Source organism: Crinia signifera, chromosome 1 (assembly GCF_055691185.1).
Source record: "Crinia signifera chromosome 1, ASM5569118v1, whole genome shotgun sequence".
NCBI lineage: Eukaryota > Metazoa > Chordata > Amphibia > Anura > Myobatrachidae > Crinia > Crinia signifera.
The window spans coordinates 229,228,825-229,249,669 of NC_139217.1; the positions used below are offsets into that span (position 1 = coordinate 229,228,825).

General features: G+C 46.9%; 1 protein-coding gene across 1 annotated transcript in view; it reads left to right on the plus strand.

Moving 5' to 3' along the window:
* Window positions 1–20,845, plus strand: part of PTPRS (protein tyrosine phosphatase receptor type S) — a 366,190-nt gene that overhangs the window by 41,263 nt on the left and 304,082 nt on the right. Inside the window, exon 2 of the mRNA XM_083179390.1 lies at window positions 9,184–9,319. Within this exon, the coding sequence (XP_083035516.1) occupies window positions 9,244–9,319 (76 nt within the window). The 5' untranslated portion in view covers window positions 9,184–9,243. The remainder of the gene's footprint in view (window positions 1–9,183; window positions 9,320–20,845) is intronic.

Genomic DNA, 20,845 nt, shown 5'->3' on the forward strand with positions numbered 1-20,845 from the left:
TATTGGAGTCATAGAAGTGTGTGTGTGGGTTAAGATCACATTGGTGCGTTAGTGGGCAAACCTAGTAAAGTGTACTGTGTTACACAGAGTTTTGAAGGCACCTTGAAGCTAATGTCAAAATCATAAGACATGTTTATTTTGGAGTTTTGGAGGCATGGATGGGTGTGTGTGTGTGTGTGTGTATTGTGTATTTTTGGAGGCATGGATGGGTGTGTGTGTGTGTTTAATTGTGAGTATTGTAGACATGAAGGGGTGTGTGTGTGTGCGTGTAGTTGTGAGTGTGGTAGGCATGGCTGGGTGTGTGTGTGTGTGTAGTTGTGGCATGAATGGGTGTGTGTGTAGTAGTGAGTATTACAGGCATGGATGGGTGTGTGTATGTGTGTAGCAGTGAGTATTGGAGGCATGGATATGTGGGTGTGTAGTTGTGAGTATTGGAAGCTTCGATGTGTGTGTGTGTGTGTGTGTGTGTGTGTGTGTATTTGTGATTTTTTGAGCTATGGATGGGTATGGGTGTGTGTTTGTGTGTAATTGTGAGTATTGTAGGCATGCATGTGTGGGTAGGTGTGAGAGTGGTAGCCATGGATGGGTGTGTGCGTAGTTGTGAGTATTGGACGCATGAATGTGTGTGTGTAGTAGTGAGTATTGGAGGCATGGAGGGGTTTGTGTCTGTGTGTAGTTGTGCGTATTAGAGGAAAGAAGGGGGGGGATCGCAGAGAGAAGGAGAGGGGGTAATCGCAGAGAGAAAGAGAGAGAGGGATCGCAGAGGCAGAGAGTCAGAAAAAGAGAGATCGCTGAGATAGAGGGATCTCAGAGAGAGAGAGAGGGATCTCAGAGAGAGAGAGAGGGATCTCAGAGAGAAAGAGAGGGATCTCAGAGAGAAAGAAAGAAAGAGATCACAGAGAGCGAGAACAGAGAGAGAGGGGGAACGCAGAGAGAGAGAAAGGGGGAACGCAGAGAGAGAGAGAGGGAACGCAGAGAGAGAGAGAGGGGGGGAACGCAGAGAGAGAGAGAGGGGGGGAACGCAGAGAGAGAGAGAGGGGGGGAACGCAGAGAGAGAGGGGGGGAACGCAGAGAGAGAGGGGGGGAACGCAGAGAGAGAGAGGGGGGGAACGCAGAGAGAGAGAGAGGGGGAACGCAGAGAGAGAGAGAGGGGGAACGCAGAGAGAGAGAGAGGGGGAACGCAGAGAGAGAGGGGGAACGCAGAGAGAGAGAGAGGGGGGGAACGCAGAGAGAGAGAGGGGGAACGCAGAGAGAGAGAGAGGGGGAACGCAGAGAGAGAGAGGGGGAACGCAGAGAGAGAGAGAGAGAGAGAGAGAGAGAGAGAGAGGGGGAACGCAGAGCGAGAGAGGGGCAACGCAGAGAGAGGGGCAACGCAGAGAGAGGGGCAACGCAGAGAGAGAGAGAGGGGCAACGCAGAGAGAGAGAGAGGGGCAACGCAGAGAGAGAGAGAGGGGCAACGCAGAGAGAGAGAGAGGGGCAACGCAGAGAGAGAGAGAGGGGCAACGCAGAGAGAGAGGGGGAGGGAACGCAGAGAGAGAGAGAGGGAGGGAACGCAGAGAGAGAGAGAGGGAGGGAACGCAGAGAGAGAGAGAGGGAGGGAACGCAGAGAGAGAGAGAGGGAGGGAACGCAGAGAGAGAGAGAGGGAGGGAACGCAGAGAGAGAGAGAGGGAGGGAACGCAGAGAGAGAGAGAGGGAGGGAACGCAGAGAGAGAGAGAGGGAGGGAACGCAGAGAGAGAGAGAGGGAGGGAACGCAGAGAGAGAGATGGAGGGAACGCAGAGAGAGAGAGGGAGGGAACGCAGAGAGAGAGAGAGAAAGAGGGGGAACGCAGAGAGAGAGGGGGAGGGAAGGCAGAGAGAGAGAGGGGGAGGGAAGGCAGAGAGAGAGAGGGGGAGGGAAGGCAGAGAGAGAGAGGGAGGGAAGGCAGAGAGAGAGAGGGAGGGAAGGCAGAGAGAGAGAGGGAGGGAAGGCAGAGAGAGAGAGGGAGGAGGGAGGGAGGGAAGGCAGAGAGAGAGAGGGAGGGAAGGCAGAGAGAGGGAGGGAGGGAAGGCAGAGAGAGGGAGGGAGGGAAGGCAGAGAGAGGGAGGGAGGGAAGGCAGAGAGAGAGAGGGAGGGAAGGCAGAGAGAGAGAGGGAGGGAACGCAGAGAGAGAGAGGGGGAACGCAGAGAGAGAGGGAGGGATCGCAGAGAGAGAGGGAGGGGGAACGCAGAGAGAGGGAGGGGGAACGCAGAGAGAGGGAGGGGGAACGCAGAGAGAGAGAGGGAGGGGGAACGCAGAGAGAGAGAGGGAGGGGGAACGCAGAGAGAGAGAGGGAGGGGGAACGCAGAGAGAGAGAGGGAGGGGGAACGCAGAGAGAGAGAGGGAGGGGGAACGCAGAGAGAGAGAGGGAGGGGGAACGCAGAGAGAGGGAGGGAACGCAGAGAGAGAGAGGGAGGGAACGCAGAGAGAGAGAGGGAGGGAACGCAGAGAGAGAGAGGGAGGGAACGCAGAGAGAGAGGGAGGGAACGCAGAGAGAGGGAGGGAACGCAGAGAGAGGGAGGGAGGGAACGCAGAGAGAGAGGGAGGGATCGCAGAGAGAGAGAGAAAGAGGGGGAACGCAGAGAGAGAGAGGGAGGGAACGCAGAGAGAGAGAGGGAGGGAACGCAGAGAGAGAGGGAGGGAACGCAGAGAGAGAGGGGGAGGGAAGGCAGAGAGAGAGAGGGGGAGGGAAGGCAGAGAGAGAGAGAGGGGGAGGGAAGGCAGAGAGAGAGGGGGAGGGAAGGCAGAGAGAGAGGGAGGGAAGGCAGAGAGAGAGAGGGAGGGAAGGCAGAGAGAGGGAGGGAGGGAAGGCAGAGAGAGGGAGGGAGGGAAGGCAGAGAGAGGGAGGGAGGGAAGGCAGAGAGAGGGAGGGAGGGAAGGCAGAGAGAGAGAGGGAGGGAAGGCAGAGAGAAAGAGGGAGGGAAGGCAGAGAGAGAGAGGGAGGGATCGCAGAGAGAGAGAGAGGGATCGCAGAGAGAGATAGAGATATCGCAGAGAGAGATAGAGATATCGCAGAGAGAGAGAGAGAGAGGGATCGCAGAGAGAGAGAGGGATCGCAGAGAGAGATAGGGATCGCAGAGAGAGAGATAGGGATCGCAGAGAGAGAGAGATAGGGATCGCAGAGAGAGAGATAGGGATCGCAGAGAGAGAGATAGGGATCGCAGAGGGAGAGGGATCGCAGAGAGAGAGAGAGCTAGAGATATCGCAGAGAGAGCTAGAGATATCGCAGAGAGAGAGCTAGAGATATCGCAGAGAGAGAGCTAGAGATATCGCAGAGAGAGAGCTAGAGATATCGCAGAGAGAGAGCTAGAGATATCGCAGAGAGAGAGCTAGAGATATCGCAGAGAGAGAGCTAGAGATATCGCAGAGAGAGGGATCGCAGAGAGAGATAGAGAGGGATCGCAAAGAGAGAGGGATCGCAGAGAGAGAGAGAGAGAGGGATCGCAGAGAGAGATAGAGATATTGCAGAGAGAGATAGAGATATTGCAGAGAGAGCTAGAGATATCGCAGAGAGAGAGCTAGAGATATCGCAGAGAGAGAGCTAGAGATATCGCAGAGAGAGAGCTAGAGATATCGCAGAGAGAGAGCTAGAGATATCGCAGAGAGAGAGCTAGAGATATCGCAGAGAGAGAGCTAGAGATATCGCAGAGAGAGAGCTAGAGATATCGCAGAGAGAGAGCTAGAGATATCGCAGAGAGAGAGCTAGAGATATCGCAGAGAGAGAGCTAGAGATATCGCAGAGAGAGAGCTAGAGATATCGCAGAGAGAGAGCTAGAGATATCGCAGAGAGAGAGCTAGAGATATCGCAGAGAGAGAGCTAGAGATATCGCAGAGAGAGAGCTAGAGATATCGCAGAGAGAGAGCTAGAGATATCGCAGAGAGAGAGCTAGAGGGATCGCAGAGAGAGATAGAGAGAGGGATCGCAAAGAGAGATAGAGAGAGGGATCGCAGAGAGAGAGAGAGAGAGGGATCGCAGAGAGAGATAGGGATTGCAGAGAGAGAGAGAGAGAGATAGAGGGATCGCAAAGAGAGAGAGTCGTTGCAGAAAGAGAGAGAGGGGGGGTTGCAGAGAAAAGAAAAAAAGAGGGATCACACAGAGAGCCCACGACCCCCCCCTACCCGAAATTCACGGGCACCCCTCCCCCACCAGCGACCCCCCCCCCCCCGAAATTCGCGGGCACCCCCCCCCCTACCCGAAATGCCATGCCCCTGCTGTACGATGAGTACAGAAGTACTCACTGTTGCTGTCCGTCCAGGGAGCCACTGTAGGAGGAAGGAGCTGGCAGGAGGAGAGATTACAGATGAACCACAGCAGGGTTCCCGATGTGCACGTTGTCCTGCTGTCCTCTTAGCCTTTCACCGGCGCCATCACAGTGAGTCAGTGTGCTCGGGTGGAGGGGGCGTGGCCACTGCTCTTCAGGCCAGTAGAGACCTGGAAAGAATGGAAAACGGCCCGACAGAGCAGGGTTTGGTCCTGCCCACCGGTAAGTAGCTGCTGGCTGAGTCAGGAGGCTGGTGGGGAGGGGGGTTGCGCTGTGCGTTTCCTTGGGGATGCCCTATGGCCAGGCATGGGGTGGTGTGCCATGGGATGAGTTGGGGGTGGGGTTTGCGGGCGGTGAGCAGCCGTGGGGCGGAGTCAGGACATGTATGGGCGGGCATGGGGAGGGGCGGTCGAGGAGGGGTGTGAGCTGATGTGGAGAAAGGAAGGCAAGGGGGGTGCTGTGTAGAACGGAAGTGGCCAGGTTTTGCAGTGTGGCTAACGGTGGATGGGCCTGTCAATCACCCGTTGAACCCCGCCCACCGTTGGCTACACTGCTTTGACTGACGGATCTGGCTAAATATATAAGAGATTTTGGGCTGACAGTAGCATCAGAGGCATCCAAGTGCCACCCCCATGCATGTGCCTCACATGCCTAATGGGAAATTGACTGCTACAATTGTCCCGTGTGTATGTCACATAAGGGAACTATGTGATTTAGTGATTAAATTGCATTACTATACATTTCAATGGGCAGCGAGGATGGTGTAATGGTTAGCATTACTGCCTCACGTTCGATCCCCACCATGGCACTAACTGCAGAGTTTGCATATTCTCCCTGTGTTTGCGTGGGTTTACTCCGGGTACTCCGGTTTCCTCCCACAATCCAAAAATATATTGGTAGGTTATTTGGCTTCCAACAAAATTAACCCTAGAATGTCTGTGTGTGCGTGGACATGTGGTAGGGAATATAGATTGTAAGCACCACTGGGGCAGGGACTGATGTGAATGTTCAAATATTCTCTGTAAAGCGATGCGGAATATGTATGCGCTATATAAAACTGTAAATAAATAATAAATATGTAATGAGCAGCTCTCAGCCCCCTGCTGACTTATGTGTAAAAAAAATATATATATTTTTTAATTAAATATATATTCATGATTAAAAATAGCATGTCCCTTCACATAATAAAATTCCTGATTTTTTTTTTTTTACACCAAATAAAAAAAAAAAACTTTATTTTAAAAGTTTACATTCCAGTTCACCATAAAAAGATGGTGATTGCTACACTGTGACACACAGCGAAAATCACTTATAAAGCAATTCGCCATCTGATCATTGAATACACTCACGGCGAATCACATTGGAAATCCACAGCGAATTGCGGTGACTATCAGACGGCGAATTGTCCGTCATTCACTGTTCACCGTCGGCGAATATTGCATGTTGAATAGGGTGATTCACTTTTTCACTAAAAAGATTCACCTTAGAGCATGAAAATAGCACACATTCGCCGTAGAACATGGCGGATCAGCCTGCAGAGTAACACCACCACACTGCTGAAAATGGACGTGGTCTATAAAAAGGGGGCCTACTCTTGGGAGAATGACATGTCTGCAAGCCCTGCCCTCATTTTAATCACAATGGGGGCATGGCCAGCCCCCTGTCACCTATGAATAGAGATGCTGTGCATCCAAACGGGGTTGTCCTGCAACAATTGGGACATTTGGGAGGCATGGCATAGTTGCTTACAGCTTTTGATTTGCTCCTGACTCAGGATCAGGTCCTATTCAGTGACAGTAATAAAATTGTGTTTTACTACTTTTCTATTGCGCACATATGCAGTGGTGTACACTTCTGAATCAGCAACATGTGCACTTATCAAGCATTGAAAAGAGTAAATTAGTTGTTCATTGCTAGGGTTTTCTTGCTCGATGCTAGGGGTTTCATGCTCTTTGCCAGGGGTAAAATGCACAGATACAGATGAAGCGGCTCTTGTTCAGCACCGGGGATCACCAGAATGTCCCCGCTGACGATCGCTGAAGGAGAGGCGCTCCTGCCTGGGACGCGTGAGCGTCTCCCAAGCATGCACGTCCCAGTTTTTCGGGGGCGGTGGAAGGGAACCCTGCCCATCTTCACTTCAGGGAGATGGGCAGGGTTAGGGGGGGGTGCGGTGAGGTGCCGGGAGGGGGGGGGGTGTGTGCGATACACATGCGTCTCCTTGCGGTAGGCTGGCGATCCGACCGACAGACTCCTGCTGAATGAGGCTGGCTCCATCTGTACATGGATTACATGCTCGTGCCAGGGGTTACATGCAAAGTGCCAGGGAAAAGTTACTGTGTGGACTGTGCTATAAAGGAGACAGCTGGTCAGAGCGATGGGAAACCCGGCTAGCTCAGACAGCGGTGGCTCCTGATTGGCTGCTGGGCTGTGAGCTCCGATTGGCTGGTGAGCATGAGACAATGGTGGCTCCTGATTGACTTGCATGCTGGCACGTCATTTGAAATATCCGCAGAGGGATAGACCTGCTCTGAGAAAGCTGGGTTTCCCACCGCTCTGCCCGGTTGTCTCCTTTAGAGGGGACAGGCAGGGAAACACACACTCCACTGCTAATAGCCCCCAGCATCTGCCATCCAGATGGCTGTATAGTGGTGCCGCTTCAGGGTTTTTCTTCAAGATGGCCACCACTGCCCAGTTCTCACAGGGAGTCCCGTGATGCAGCTTCTATCCCCTCCTCAGCGCTCAGCAGGTAATTGGCGGGGGTCAGTGCACAGTCCACTACTGAATGGGGGTGGGCATCCGGCACACCACTCTAGCAGTTTGCCCGACATGGATCTTGGCTCAAACTATGTGGGAAGGCTGCAACCCGCAGGGACAGGGAAAACCCTGACTACCGACTCTGCAGCGCTTGCTCACCAACTGCAGAGAACTGCACAATTCTTGCCCGGACAGGTGAGGGATTTTAAGGCTGGTATGGTGGGTGGGGAAAGTTTAATAGAGCAGAACATGCTGGAGCTCCCAGGGGACATGTCTCCCTTGCCTGCCAGCCAAGCCATGTTCCCCAGGCTGTCTTCTTTAGCATGCAGGCAGGGACAGACAGGGGGGCAAAGTGAGCGGACGGAGATGGAACCATTCTACCTTCAAAATGGAACTGACTGAGTGCAGTCCCGGCTCACTTTAACCCCTGCATAAACCCGCCGTCTTTCACCTTTGTAAATATACCTTGATTTTTTTATTACACATATCTAGACTAAAACCATTTGAGCTCAATCACCGTTTTAACACATTAAGCAGAAATTCCTGAAACACAACAAACACCTTCCCTCTGTTGGCATGTTCAGAGATCCCCTGGCTGGTGTTGGTGTCATTAACATATCAATTTCTATTCAAGGATGTCCCAAGGGCAACTTGTTCCCAAATTCAAAGCCTTTTGGAAACAAAATACCTTATACATTTGTTTTAAGTTCATGGTATATACATTATAAATGTGCAATTCCACAACTGTGCATAGAGCACTATATATAACATGTTAAAACACATTAACCCCTGTACATTGAAATACATGGTACCTAGCACCAATTTGTCCATACTGTATACTGGAGATAATGGTGAATGTGGGATGGCTCTCCACCCACAGTCCATAATACTCATTTCCACCTATGTCCCAGATCTAAACCAAGATTTGGAACACTTTTCCAAACTAGATCAGGACCCCTTCCACTGTGGTGTAGATCTGGGTTATTCCTGAATTAATGCCATTCACACTGCACACAGGTGCAGTGCTTGGAGATGTAATTCTCTACTTGCCGAGGAAATGCGGCTCTCCCCATGTTGTTAACATGTCTCTGGTGAAACGACCAGGCTTATCTGTTTATATTGTTACTGTGTGGACTTCACTGTGCGATAAAGGAGACAAATGGTCAGAGCGGTGGAAAACCCGGCTGGCTTAGACTTTGAGCAGGTCCATCCGTCTGCTAGTTACCAGGATTGGATCCCTGGCTCACTGGAACCAGGTGGACCCTTTTTCACTGAGCAAGAGCCTGGGTTGCTGTACACTCAAGTACAATAACCAGGGATTTTGAGGTCTGTGGAAAAGGGGAATAATGCAATCCAAATATTTAAAATATGCTATACAAACTGGGCCCTTATTCAGATCTGATTGCAGTACAAATTTGTTCTCAAAATGGGCAAAACCATGTGCACTGCAGGTGGGGCAGATGTAACCTGTATAGAGAGAGTTAGATTTGTGAGTTATTTTGTTTCTGTGCAGGGCAAATACTGGCTGCATTAATTTTACACTACCATTTAGATTTCAGTTTCAACACATCCCACCCAAATTTAACTATCTCTATGCGTTACATCTGCCCCACCTGCAGTACACATGGTTTTGCCCATTTTGAGAACATATTTGTACTGCAATCAGATCTGAATAAGGGCCATAGTGCTCACTTTGAAGCAACTAATGTATTTGTTTAAACAGTATATTGATTTTGTGTTATGGATGGCCAGATCCTAAAGATTATTTGAGAAGTAAAAAGGGATGTAAGAACATAAGACAAGTGCAGAGATGCATGACCTCAGGCAAAAGTGTTTGGAGTGATGAAGTAGAAAATAGAGAGAAGGTTGGTAAACTTGTGGTAGTCTCCCCATACAGTTATTATTCTAGTAGCTGCCTGCTCTTTTTTGTATGTTTGTTGTGTGTTTGTTTTTGTTTATTTCAAATTGGAATGTGATCGGATCTGTACAATTTGGGCTTTTCCAAAATACACATACCGGTAGTTACTAAAAAAATAAAAAGAAGCAATTTTAAGTATTTTTCTCCCAAATAAGGTAGTTACAAGTGAAGAATAATTTAATGCTAAGTTAATGCTTTTTCTATATTTAGAAATGTATTTTTTTTTTCAGATGTTGCTGCCAGTGTGAACCCAGGATATTGGCTGCACTGTACCAAGGAATTAACGGATCATGTGTAACCCCAACATGTTGTCTTTCATATGCATCATTAGCCATCTCCTCTTCTTTCCTGGACTGCGGGCTGACAGTAAGCAAATCATTTTTTTTCCTTTGTTAAATTCTTTGGGGCAGTTAGGGTTTTCTGGCCTGAGGGGATTTTGCCAATAGCAACCAGTCTCATTCTGTCTATAATTTTCTAGTATGCAATAGAGAAATGATAGACAGAATCAACTATCGCCTCTTCATTTTGAGAAGCTTTAGTAAATTTATACCTTAAGCTTGCCATACTTTAGTGTGATTTGGCCACTTTTGACCCGATACGATCTGATGCACGGTTCCGCGCGCATCGGATTAGACTGCAGTCGGAGTTTGGACATGCGGCACATCCCCTCTGTAGCGGAGAATGGGAACGCATATGATATAAGGGGGCCTTCAATGTTGGCGACCCACCTGAGGAGGTCACCCTCTCTATCGGTGCCCATACACTGAGCCAATTTCAACGAATCGGGACGTGAAATCGGCCAAATTGGCTCAGTTTGATGTCCCTTGCACATGAGTCCTGAGCTGGTGGTTGGACCTGCTGGCCGTCCGACCACCCGACCTGGGACCTCCTTCCCTGTGTTGCAGGGGGGCGGGCTTCGGGGTGCGGCCAGCTCTGGTGGTTGCAAATCAACATCCAGCCAGTCATTTAAAAATATTCAGCAGCCGCATCCAGCCGCCCTGCAAAATGACGCTATAAGCTCCAGCATTCCAGCCGCCGCTTGGACGGACCCCGCTGCCTGCCACGATAAGCTGCACGCCACGATAAGCTGACCGGACCCCACTGCCTGCCCCCCACAGCAGCTCCCCTGCGATTTATTGCATGTAAAAATGGCACATCAAGTGCCAGATCGCAGATCCTTTGGACAAATCGGCCCAGTGTATGCGGGCCTTAAGTTGGTGGGCCCGTATTTTTGCTCACAATTATGCTAAGCCTCGCAGAGGAGCTTACATAGCAGGGAATTACAAAAACTGCCATTCTGGGTCAGATCACTGAATTATTGCCTCTTCTAAACATTCATGATCGCTTTACTTACTTCTCTACATGTACTTTCACATCCACATCTCACCACCAATATAAAAAAAAACCCCACAAACATCCACCTATATCTATCTCTCCTTTCTAATCTTATAGGCTGGTTATATATCACCAAACCCAGGCCCCAACCACCTGTCCCACTCAGATTTAACTGGTTCCAAGCCTTCTAGAAATTTAGCTAACCTTATAAATATCACATGCCTCCCACCATACACCAAGCAACTTAAATGTGCCCTATTGAATGCACGCTCTGTTTGCAATAAATGATCATCCATCCACAACATCTTCATCTCTCACAACTTCAACCTGCTGGCCATTACAGAAACCTGGCTCACACAATCAGACACGGCTTCGCCTGCAGGTGGTTTCCACTTAACCCACACCTCCTGGTAACTGCAAAGGAGGTGGGGTAGGTATATTGCTGTCACATTCCTTCTCTTACTCAGTTCTTCCACCAGTTCCTTCACTCACTTTCACATCATTTGAAGTATACTCTATTAGGTTTTTTCCCCTTTCTCTCTGCATGTTGCTGCTATCTATCGCCCACCTGGGCTTCCCAAATCTAAATTTCTGAAAGATTTCTCTGCCTGGCTCCCTAACTTCTTATCCTTTGACTTCTCCAGCATCATCCTTAGTGACTTCAATATTGCTATTTACAGTCCACCGCAGGCTTCCAAACTCCTCTCTCTAACCTCCTTTCTCGGCCTCTCCCAGTTGTCCGACTCCTCTACTTATGAAGAAGGCCACTGCCTTGACCTTGTTTTCACCAGGCTGTGCTCAGTCTCTGATTTTACTAACACTCCCTTCCCTCTCTCTGATCACAATTTCATTACCCTCTCGCTCTCCTTTCAAATCATGCATGTCTACTCTAAACAGAGGACAAGATTGATAACATCCGAGATGAAATGGTATGCTCTTCCACAACCTCTAACCCTCTTTCTTCCCCACCTGATCCCTCTGGCACTTTCTCTTCATTTGAGCTCACAAATGAAAAGGAAGTGTCCACACTCTTCTTATCCTTCTACTACCTCTCCTCTTGATCCTATACCTGCACAAGTCATTAAAACTCGGTCTCCTGTTCTTATCCCATCCTTAACTAAAATCTGCAATCTGGCTCTTGCTACTGGTACTTTTCCTTCTTTGCTCAAACATGCAGTGATTACTCCCATTCTGAAAAAAAAACACAATTCTGACCCTAACTCTCTCTCTAACTATCCTCCTATCTCTCAGCTTCCATGCCTCTCCAAGCTACTGGAGAGACTTGTCTACTCTCATCTCACACACTTTCTTAACTCTCACGCCCTATTAGACCCGCTTCAGTCAGGCTTTCATTCCCAACACTCCACTGTGACAGCACCAACTAAGTGGTGAATGATCTGGTAACTGCCAAGTCTAAAGGCCATTACTCACTACTTATTCTTTTAGATCTTTCTGCTGCGTTTTGACACTGTTGACGCATACTCTTCTCATTGGGCAATATTGGTAGATTGTAGCGCTCAACCTGGGTGCTGGCAGCTTGGTCGAGTTGTCCAGGCTCAAAGGAGTGCAGATAAATAGATAGATAATGACCAGCGCACTAGCTCTATAAATGTGTCCAGAAATAAGTGGGATGGTGTGTTATGTCGGTGGTAAGAAAAATGCAGATACAGATGGGGCATGGCTCATCTTTGCACGGATGGCGATGGCGACGCCAGCCGCCATCCCCCGCCAGCCATCTGTATAGCAAGAAGGGCACGCGTGCGCACGAGAGGCACGCATGTCCCGCTTCAAGCGCTTCCCCCGGGTCACCGCCGGCTTGTCAGCGGTCACCCGGGGTCCCCGCCACCTGCCCGCACCCCCCCCCCCCCCCCAACCCTGTCCATCTCACTGAAGCGGAGACGGACAGGGTTCCCGTCGCCCCGCCGACGGAGATTGAGACGCGCGCACGTCTCAGTCAGATGGCGAGCCGGGCTGCTGGCTGATCGCCAGCGGTGACGTTCTGGTGATTCGCCAGCAAAGAAGAGCCCGGCCTCATCTGCATTTTTCTTACCGCAGACATAACACACCATCCCACTTATTTGGGGACACATTTATAGAGCTAGTGCGCTGGTCATTATCTATCTATTTGTCAACATACTCTTCTCATACAAACACTGCACTACCTAGGTCTTAACGATACAGCCCTTTCCTGGTTCACATCTTACTTATCTGATCGCTCTTTCAGTGTTCCCTTCTCTGACTCTACTTCCTCTTCACCAGCTCTGTCAGTCGGAGTTCCGCAAGGCTCAGTCTTAGGTCCTCTGCTTTTCTCAATCTATACTTCATCTCTTAGCAAACTCATCACCTCTTTCGGATTTCAGTATCACTTCTATGCGGATGATACTAAAATCTATCTATTAACCTCAGAGTTGTCACCAGTGGTTTTGGCCAGAGTCTCTGAATGCCTCACTGCCATTTTGGATGTCTTCTTACACAGTATTTATGCTTGTTCATGTCATTATTCTTTTGTTTTTTTCTGATAACGGAGCAAAATCCGAAACGTTGACCTAGCTCAGAGTCCTGAGTCTTGATTTCCGAAATCCGAGGGAGTGCTGCTGCTTACCCCCTTCTACATTTGTTCACACGCAGCACCCCGGTCAACTATACAAATACAGTGCTGGAGTGCCGGTCTGTTCTACCATTTATATATAGATAGATTAGATAGATAGATAGATAGATATCCATTTATCAGAGAATATAGCTCACAAACTTTTTAGTGGTGAAGCCATTTATTGTCAAACAACTGTGTATACTCTTTTTAAACCATAATGACATCAGAAACTACACAAATGACCCTGATCAAAAGTTTACATAGCCCAGTTCTTAATACCGTGTATTGCCCCCTTTAACATCAATGACAGTTTGAAGTATTTTGTGGTACTTGTGGATGAGACTCTTTATTTTCTCAGATGGTAAAGCTGCCCTCTTCTTGGCAAAAAGCCTCCATTTCCTGTAAATTCTTGGGCTGTCTTGCATGAACTGCACGTTTGAGATCTCCCTAGAGTTGCTCAATGATATTGAGGTCAGGAGACTGAGATGGCCACTCCAGAACCTTCACTTTATTCTGCTGTAGCCAATGACAGGATGACTTGTCCTTGTGTTTTGGATCATTGTCATGATGGAACATCCACAGTACGTCCCATAAGCAGCTTCCGGGCTGATGATTGCAAATTTTCCTCGTATATTTTCTGATAACATGATGCATTCATCTTGCTATCAATTTTGACCAAGTTTCCAGTGCCTTTGTAGCTCATACATCCCCGGAACATCAGCGATCTACCTCTGTGGTTCACAGTAGGAATTGTTTACCTTTCATCATAGGCCTTGTTGACTCCTCTCCAAATGTAACGTTTATGGTTGTGGCCAAAAGGTTCAATTTTGTTCTCATCACTCCAAATGACTTTGTTCCAGAAGTTTTGAGGCTTGTCTCTGTGCTGTTTGGAGTATTGTAAGCGGGATGCTTTGTGGCATTTGCGTAGTAATGGCTTTCTTCTGGCGACTCGACCATGCAGCCCATTTTTCTTGAAATGCCTCCTTATTGTACATCTTGAAACAACTACACCACTTTTTTTCAGAGAGTCCTGCCACAAAGCATCCTGCTTACAATACTCCAAACAGTAATAGTCAAAAAAGGGAAAAGGGGAATTGGGAAGTCTGCACTGGTTGGTGCTATAGCACCTTATGAAGCCCCAAACGAGACAATATTCTACAATTTATGTGTAATCTCTGTGGGGGTGCAGCCAAAGACAATAGGTTTATGAACAAAAATGGAAAAAAGAGAAAGGATTGTCTTCTCTTTTTTCCATTTTTGTTAATACTCCAAATAGCACAGAGAGAAGCCTCAAAACTTCTGGAACAAAGTCATTTGGAGTGATGAGAACGAAATTTTACCTTTTGGCCACAACCATAAACGTTACATTTGAAGAGGAGTCAACAAGGCCTATGATGAAAGGTACACCCGGGTGCCTCCTAAGGGAACAATTCCTTAGTGCATACAACCAGATGGGAGAAATGAGTGTCACTTCGAGACTTCCATAACAAAGTAAAGTGACTGTGCTTTAAGCAACGGCGTTTCGGGCAGGTGCACTTGTGTAGGCTAATTGGATAGTTCCTGGAGAACCTATTAGCAGCGATACATTACCACTGCTAATAGGATACCTCCAAATAGTGTTTTTGAAAGGCATGCTTTTTGTCTTAGCTTGTTTAAATGATAGTGACAAAGACATCAGCAACTATGTAAAACTTTATGTATCTGCTTATGGTAGATGTAACCATCTATAAAAAGTATCTATTTGTTACCTTGAACAAAGTTGAACTATTTCAGCTGATTTGATACACATGCATTAGTTACTCCAGTCCTGTACTGCAAGGTAACTGAAAACCTTTTTTATTGAAATACATAGAAAAAAGCATTAGAAACATTCAGAAGTAGGCAGGCACTGTCCACCTACTTCTGTAACATCACAAGTTGGAGAGAAGTTGACTGGTTTGATGAAAAAGTTCCCAGGGTGGCCGGTCTGATAAAAACAGTTGGCTAGGTATGTGGGGTGGTGTTTTAGTTGGACAGAAAAGTTGGACAGTTGGTCAGTTGGATGGTTGGAGGAAAGTTGGTCTAATGTATGGCCAGCATAAGACAGGCTGGAAGTGGTCTGCACTGACATCAGAGACCCACCCCAAAAATACCCAGAAATTGCCATGATTCTGCCCAGAAACACTGGCTTTCTGTCAAACAACAGACTACACTATCTTCACTACTCCTGCTGCCCATACACACACACACACACTACTCTACCCCTGCACCACTCCCACACTGCACTACCCCTGCACATACCCTACCCTTAGACCTGTTCCCTGCACACAATCTACTATGGCCAGTGCCGATGCTACCAGCTCAGCAGGGAGGCGCCGGGCTGTATAGGCGCTCTCCCTGCTTTGCGACTCTGTCACTTGTGCAGGAATGTAAGGTGCTGCTACTGCACCTGTCAGTGTATGACAGGCAGCGGCGCCGGCAGCAGAGTGGAGAGAGGTATGTGTGTGTGTGTGTGTGTATGTGTGTATGTGTGTGTGTATGTATGTATGTATGTATGTATGTGTGTGTGTGTGTGTATGTATGTATATATAATCACATACAATGTCCGGCACTGCCCATCCTCACAGTCACAGGTTTACGGTACCCATCTTTAGCGGAACCAACTCCACACATATAGCAAGTACAAATGGATGTCACTCCGGGTCTTTGTGAAAGAAAGACACAAATCGCTAATATTGGAGGATTACAAAAAACTATTTAAAGATAGTTTTTCATTCAGACCTATAGGTTGGACAGTGTTCAAAGTGAAAATCCACCTTGTCTCACATTGTAATAACAGTTTTGATCTGTCTCTACCGCCAAAATAGGGATATGATCAATGATCATAATGTATATTGTAAATCCCTCAATGTATGTTTCGCTTCTTTAAAATAGCAACACGTTTATCTGTCATTTTCCCTGTGAGAGCTGCCTTGACAGATGACCTATGTAAGGCCATCCTCTCTTTGAACATTCTTGTACAGTACTTTGACGTACATAGCACAGGTTAAACGGACATCTAATCATTTATACAATGAATTTCATGGTACATGAAATTTAAAGTAAACTGGGTGTTTTTGTGTGGATGTTGAAATGTTGAACCCGTACACAAAAAGTTACAAGTAGTGCATGAAATGCACTTATAGCACCCTGGTTTTTAAATTGAGTGTTGCTGTTTTTTAAGCACAAAGATGTAATGTAATTTTTCACAAGAATATCTTTCAAATTACACCCTCTTTTGTAACGGACCGTGGGATCCATACATTTAAAAACAGGTACAGTAACTCAGGATCACTTTGGATTAAAAGCCACAGTGCTTTAGTTGCAGCGGGTAGGACCGATGTGGCCAGAGTATATTTTGACACCAAAGGAAACCGTGTGTTCCTTTGTTGGCGTTTACTTGAGCATAACCGTTTTGTATGCAGAATTTTCATTATTTCCATTTTCTGTTCATACAGAATTTCACATTTCTCCACTACTTTGTTCAATACTGCATCCGATTAATTTTGGTCACTGGTGATATGTGCCACTCTCATAGGTTGTGTTCTTGCTAGACTTTTCTTCAGTGCTGGGGGATGAAAGTCATCTATATATCTAAAGTATATCTATGTATCTAAGGTAAAGTTTGATATTACTCTTGATGGTCAGCTGATTGAAGCAAATTTTTGTTCCTGTGTGAACATAAAGATGTTCGCGAACACTGGGGTGACTTTTGATCCCATCGCACACCCCCAGCATTGTTAAAATACTAACCGTTAAACAGAAAATAATGTCTGGTTAAAGTTAAACTCAAGAGTGATAAAAACAGCTCTTTGTCAGGTATTAAAGGAGACCTGATCAAAAAAAAATCTTTCAACACTTGTAAACCTTCTTTGTGAGGAATTACAGTGTATAGGCTTTTTCTGTCCAACGTTACACAATATGGTGTTTTTTGGAAGGGGACCCAGTGTTTGTAGTTCTTTTAAAAGGGAAGTGGTATCTTTTTAATAAAAATTCTGACCTACTACATATGGTTGGATTTAAAAAAAAAAAGTGAAATAGGTTGATACGGGGACCCTCTGGCAGAGATAATGGGTCTCCTGGAGGATTTGTTCAGATCTTTTGTGATTTTTGGAATCGTTTATAACACTGGCGTTATTGGAAACGCTTGCTAATGATTTGATTTCTTTTTCATTAAGTAGGTTGTTAGATAGTACCTCAGATAGTATCAAATCAAATTCCTTTTTGCAGGCTTCTGTTGGATTACCTGCTAGTTTTTCATATATGATAGTATCACTCAATTGTTTATCTGTTTCTTATTTGTAGCGAGTTAGATCTTGGACTACGATTACACCTACCTTTATCCGCTGATCGAATTATGATGGTGGGTTATTCACGAAGGAATTTAAAGCATGTTGTTCAGATGGAGACATATTGCGGAACACTTTAGGTTGTGCATGTTGGTATCGCTCAACTGATTTATCCAACAAGCGTGCAAAGGTTTTAATTGACGGATTGGATGAAGAAGGGTTGAAAGTGCTTTTAAGTGCATAGGAATCCTGTTGGAATAAAGTGTATTTGTGCTTGTTTGGTGCTGAAAAAATAATTTTACTTTTAAATTCCTTTTGAATCGATGATTTTTGGTTTTGCATGTGAAGTCTTTCTATCATCTGAATCAGTGATATGAAAATGAGGTGGCTACCTCTCTAGGTGCCCACGTTTTCCTTTGTCGCCAGATCATCCTTTTGGGTGCGAAGTTCCTTTTCGGTTCTGTATCGGTTAGCCATATATAAACTTTTTTTGTCCCCATAATCAGGGGACACCTGCCGACCATTTGTTTTTTTATATTTTAAAAGATCTTTTTTTATATTGGTCACATTAAGTTTGCAGTTTTGTGCAAGTAGCTTGTAGGGTCTCATCTTCCAACATGGTTGCATGTATTTCTTTGAGCTCCTCTATTTTAGTTTTTGCATTCTGTTGCTCCCCGATTACTCTATTCATTAAATCAAAGCTACATTAGTTAAAGATTGCAATCCATCTTTTTCAAAAGTCTGCCCTATTACATCCAATGGTGGGACAGTTTTTTATGCGGAACGCTCTCGGGATAATTCTGGCTCAGTAATAGTCCGACAGGGTACTTCCATGTAGCAAATAATCTATTTCTTCTTTATTCCATTTGTACAGTGCATTATATGCATCATCTGTGGAATGTCCATATTGGGGTGCAGAGATTTTTCTGTTTGCAAAAAAAATGCCGCAATTTCAGCCTCTGAGAAACTTAGGGTATCGCCCTTGGGAAAATCAAGATCTATGAATGGGAGATCATTATAATCCACATGTTCCAGTTCTATGGTACTGAGCAAAGAACCAAATCCTTGAACTCAGTGGTACTGCGTGATTTTTAGTTCAATAAGGTGCAATGGCATTGAAAGTGCAAAAATGTCCCAAGCGCTGGTGACCTTGCTGTTATCCAGATGAATGCTTATAGATTGTGTCAGGTGCCTTGACTCTTTGGGGGAAATTTACTAATATGAAAAACCTAGTGTTTCGTATTAGTATTTCCCCTACGACTGCATACGACTGTTTCAGTCGTGTTCCGGAGGGGGATTTACAAAGCAGTCATAGTAATTCGTATTAGCTGGCCATATATACGGCCGCTAATACGAATTAGTAGAGGCAGTCTGCACGGATCAGTCAGATCCGTGCAGGCTGCAAGGTGTAAAAAAATAAAATAAATTATTTTAAAAAACAGCGTGGGGTCCCCCCACAGCTGTAACCAGCACCAGGCTGAAAGAGCCGGGCCGGTAATTAAAAATCAGGGAACCCGACAAATAGGGGTTCCCTGATTTTTAACAACCAGCTCCAGGTCCGGGGCTGGTTCCCAAAATACGGGGGACAAAATGACTAGGGGTCCCCCGTATTTTAAGTACCAGCCCCAGGCCAAACCAGCCAGCAGGGTAATGCCACAGCCGGGGGGAGACTTTTTATACAAGTCCCCCCAGCCAAAGCATTAACCCTCTGACCAGTCAGCCTGGCCAGGGGCCCTGGGGGAGTGGGGACCCCCCCAATAAAGGGGTCCCCCCCCTCCAGGACTTACCTGACCAGGCTGAAGCCTGGTGCTGTCCCCGGAGGCCCTGTGCGGTGGCCACCGGGCTGATACTGGTGTAAAAAAATAGATGAATAAACTATTGTTTTAAACTGTGGAACTATGAGTCCCAGCAAGCCTCCCCCGCAAGCTGGGACTTGGAGAACCACAAGTCCCAGCCTGCGGGGCATTAAAGGGCCCGCTGGGTCTTGTAGTTCCACAGTAAAAAAATAGTTCAATAAATACACACTGACACATGAAAAATAAAAGTTTAATACATACATTACACACACATACTGATACTTACCTATCTTGATCCCGTAGGTAGGTCCCAGAGTCTTGATCCGGTGCCTTGTCCTGGTTCCGGATCCATGTCGCCATTCTTCAGCATGTCGATTTCCATGTCGGCATCCGGTCCGGGGTCCGAAGAAATCCATGGTGGACCTGTGGAAGGAAATCCAACTCACCCAGGTCCTCCATGGAAGTTCTTCAGGCTTGATCCGATGTAGTCCAGGTTTTCTTGCATCTTCTTCAAGCTGCCGGCGACTCCGGCAAGCTCCCCGCTGCGGACCGTTAGAGGCGCAGAGATCCTTCCTCCTCTGTGCCTCTACTCAGAATAAATTCTGGCCAATCAGGAGCCGACTTTCTTGGCTCCTGATTGGCCTCTAGGCGGCCTTCTATTGGCTGCCTAGCGGCCAATCAGGAGCCAAGAAAGTCGGCTTCAGCCTGGTCAGGTAAGTCCTGGAGGGGGGGACCCCTTTATTGGGGGGGTCCCCACTCCCCCAGGGCCCCTGGCCAGGCTGACTGGTCAGAGGGTTAATGCTTTGGCCGGGGGGACTTGTATAAAAAGTCTCCCCCCGGCTGTGGCATTACCCTGCTGGCTGGTTGTGCCTGGGGCTGGTTCTTAAAATACGGGGGACCCCTAGTCATTTAGTCCCCCGTATTTTGGGAACCAGCGCCTGACCTGGAGCCATCTGACTGATCCGTGCAGGCTAAAGCCAAATACGACAGGACAATCAAGGTGTATTTTCCTGTCGTATTTTCATGCCTGTTTTACACCAATTAGCCTGTTTTACACCAATTAGCAGCCGTATTATAAATACGGCTGCTTAGTAAATCTAGAAACACCATACTTTTGAATAGTGATTCCTGTCATATCCTATCGATGGTGTAGACATTTGTATTTGTAAATACAAATACGAATGTCCCATCTTTAAGAATACGAATTGCTGTATTTTTGGGATAGTAAATCCCGAAAATACAAAATGTGTAAAAAATAGGTGTACTGTATTTCTGCCTACGAATACACCTATTTTTTACGAATTCATATTAGTAAATTTCCCCCTTTAAGACTAAAGCAACGTCCAATACATACAACATGTGTGTCTGGCACTCTTTTCTACAGGTAAAATAGCCAAGGTGCCTTGCTTATGAATCAAATAAGCAAGCAGCATTTCCTCTACCAAGCAGCACTCAGTGGAAAGCACTGATTTATTCCGTCAACGTTTCAAGGTCCTGCAGATCTTTTCATCAGGATGACAATCAAAATAAAAGCGCAAAAAGTGATTTCATAAATAGTGCAGTGTGTCAGGAGAACAATAGGTGCCAGCAGCTGAGACACTGTTCTGCCGTGGGGGTGGGCGCATCAGGATGACATTATTTGGTAGCGCTGGAAGCCCACTGTGGATTCTGGGGAATATAGTTATCACAGTGTAACACTGGAAAAGATGTAGTGCTGTAGCGCTTGCAAATGTACCTATGTGGTCACGTATTGTTAATATATATATATCTCTTGAGTTCATTGACCAGCATACCAGCATGCCTTGCCACAGTTTTGCTATAAGGGAGTGTTAAAACTGTGGAAAGGCATGCTGGGATTTGTAGT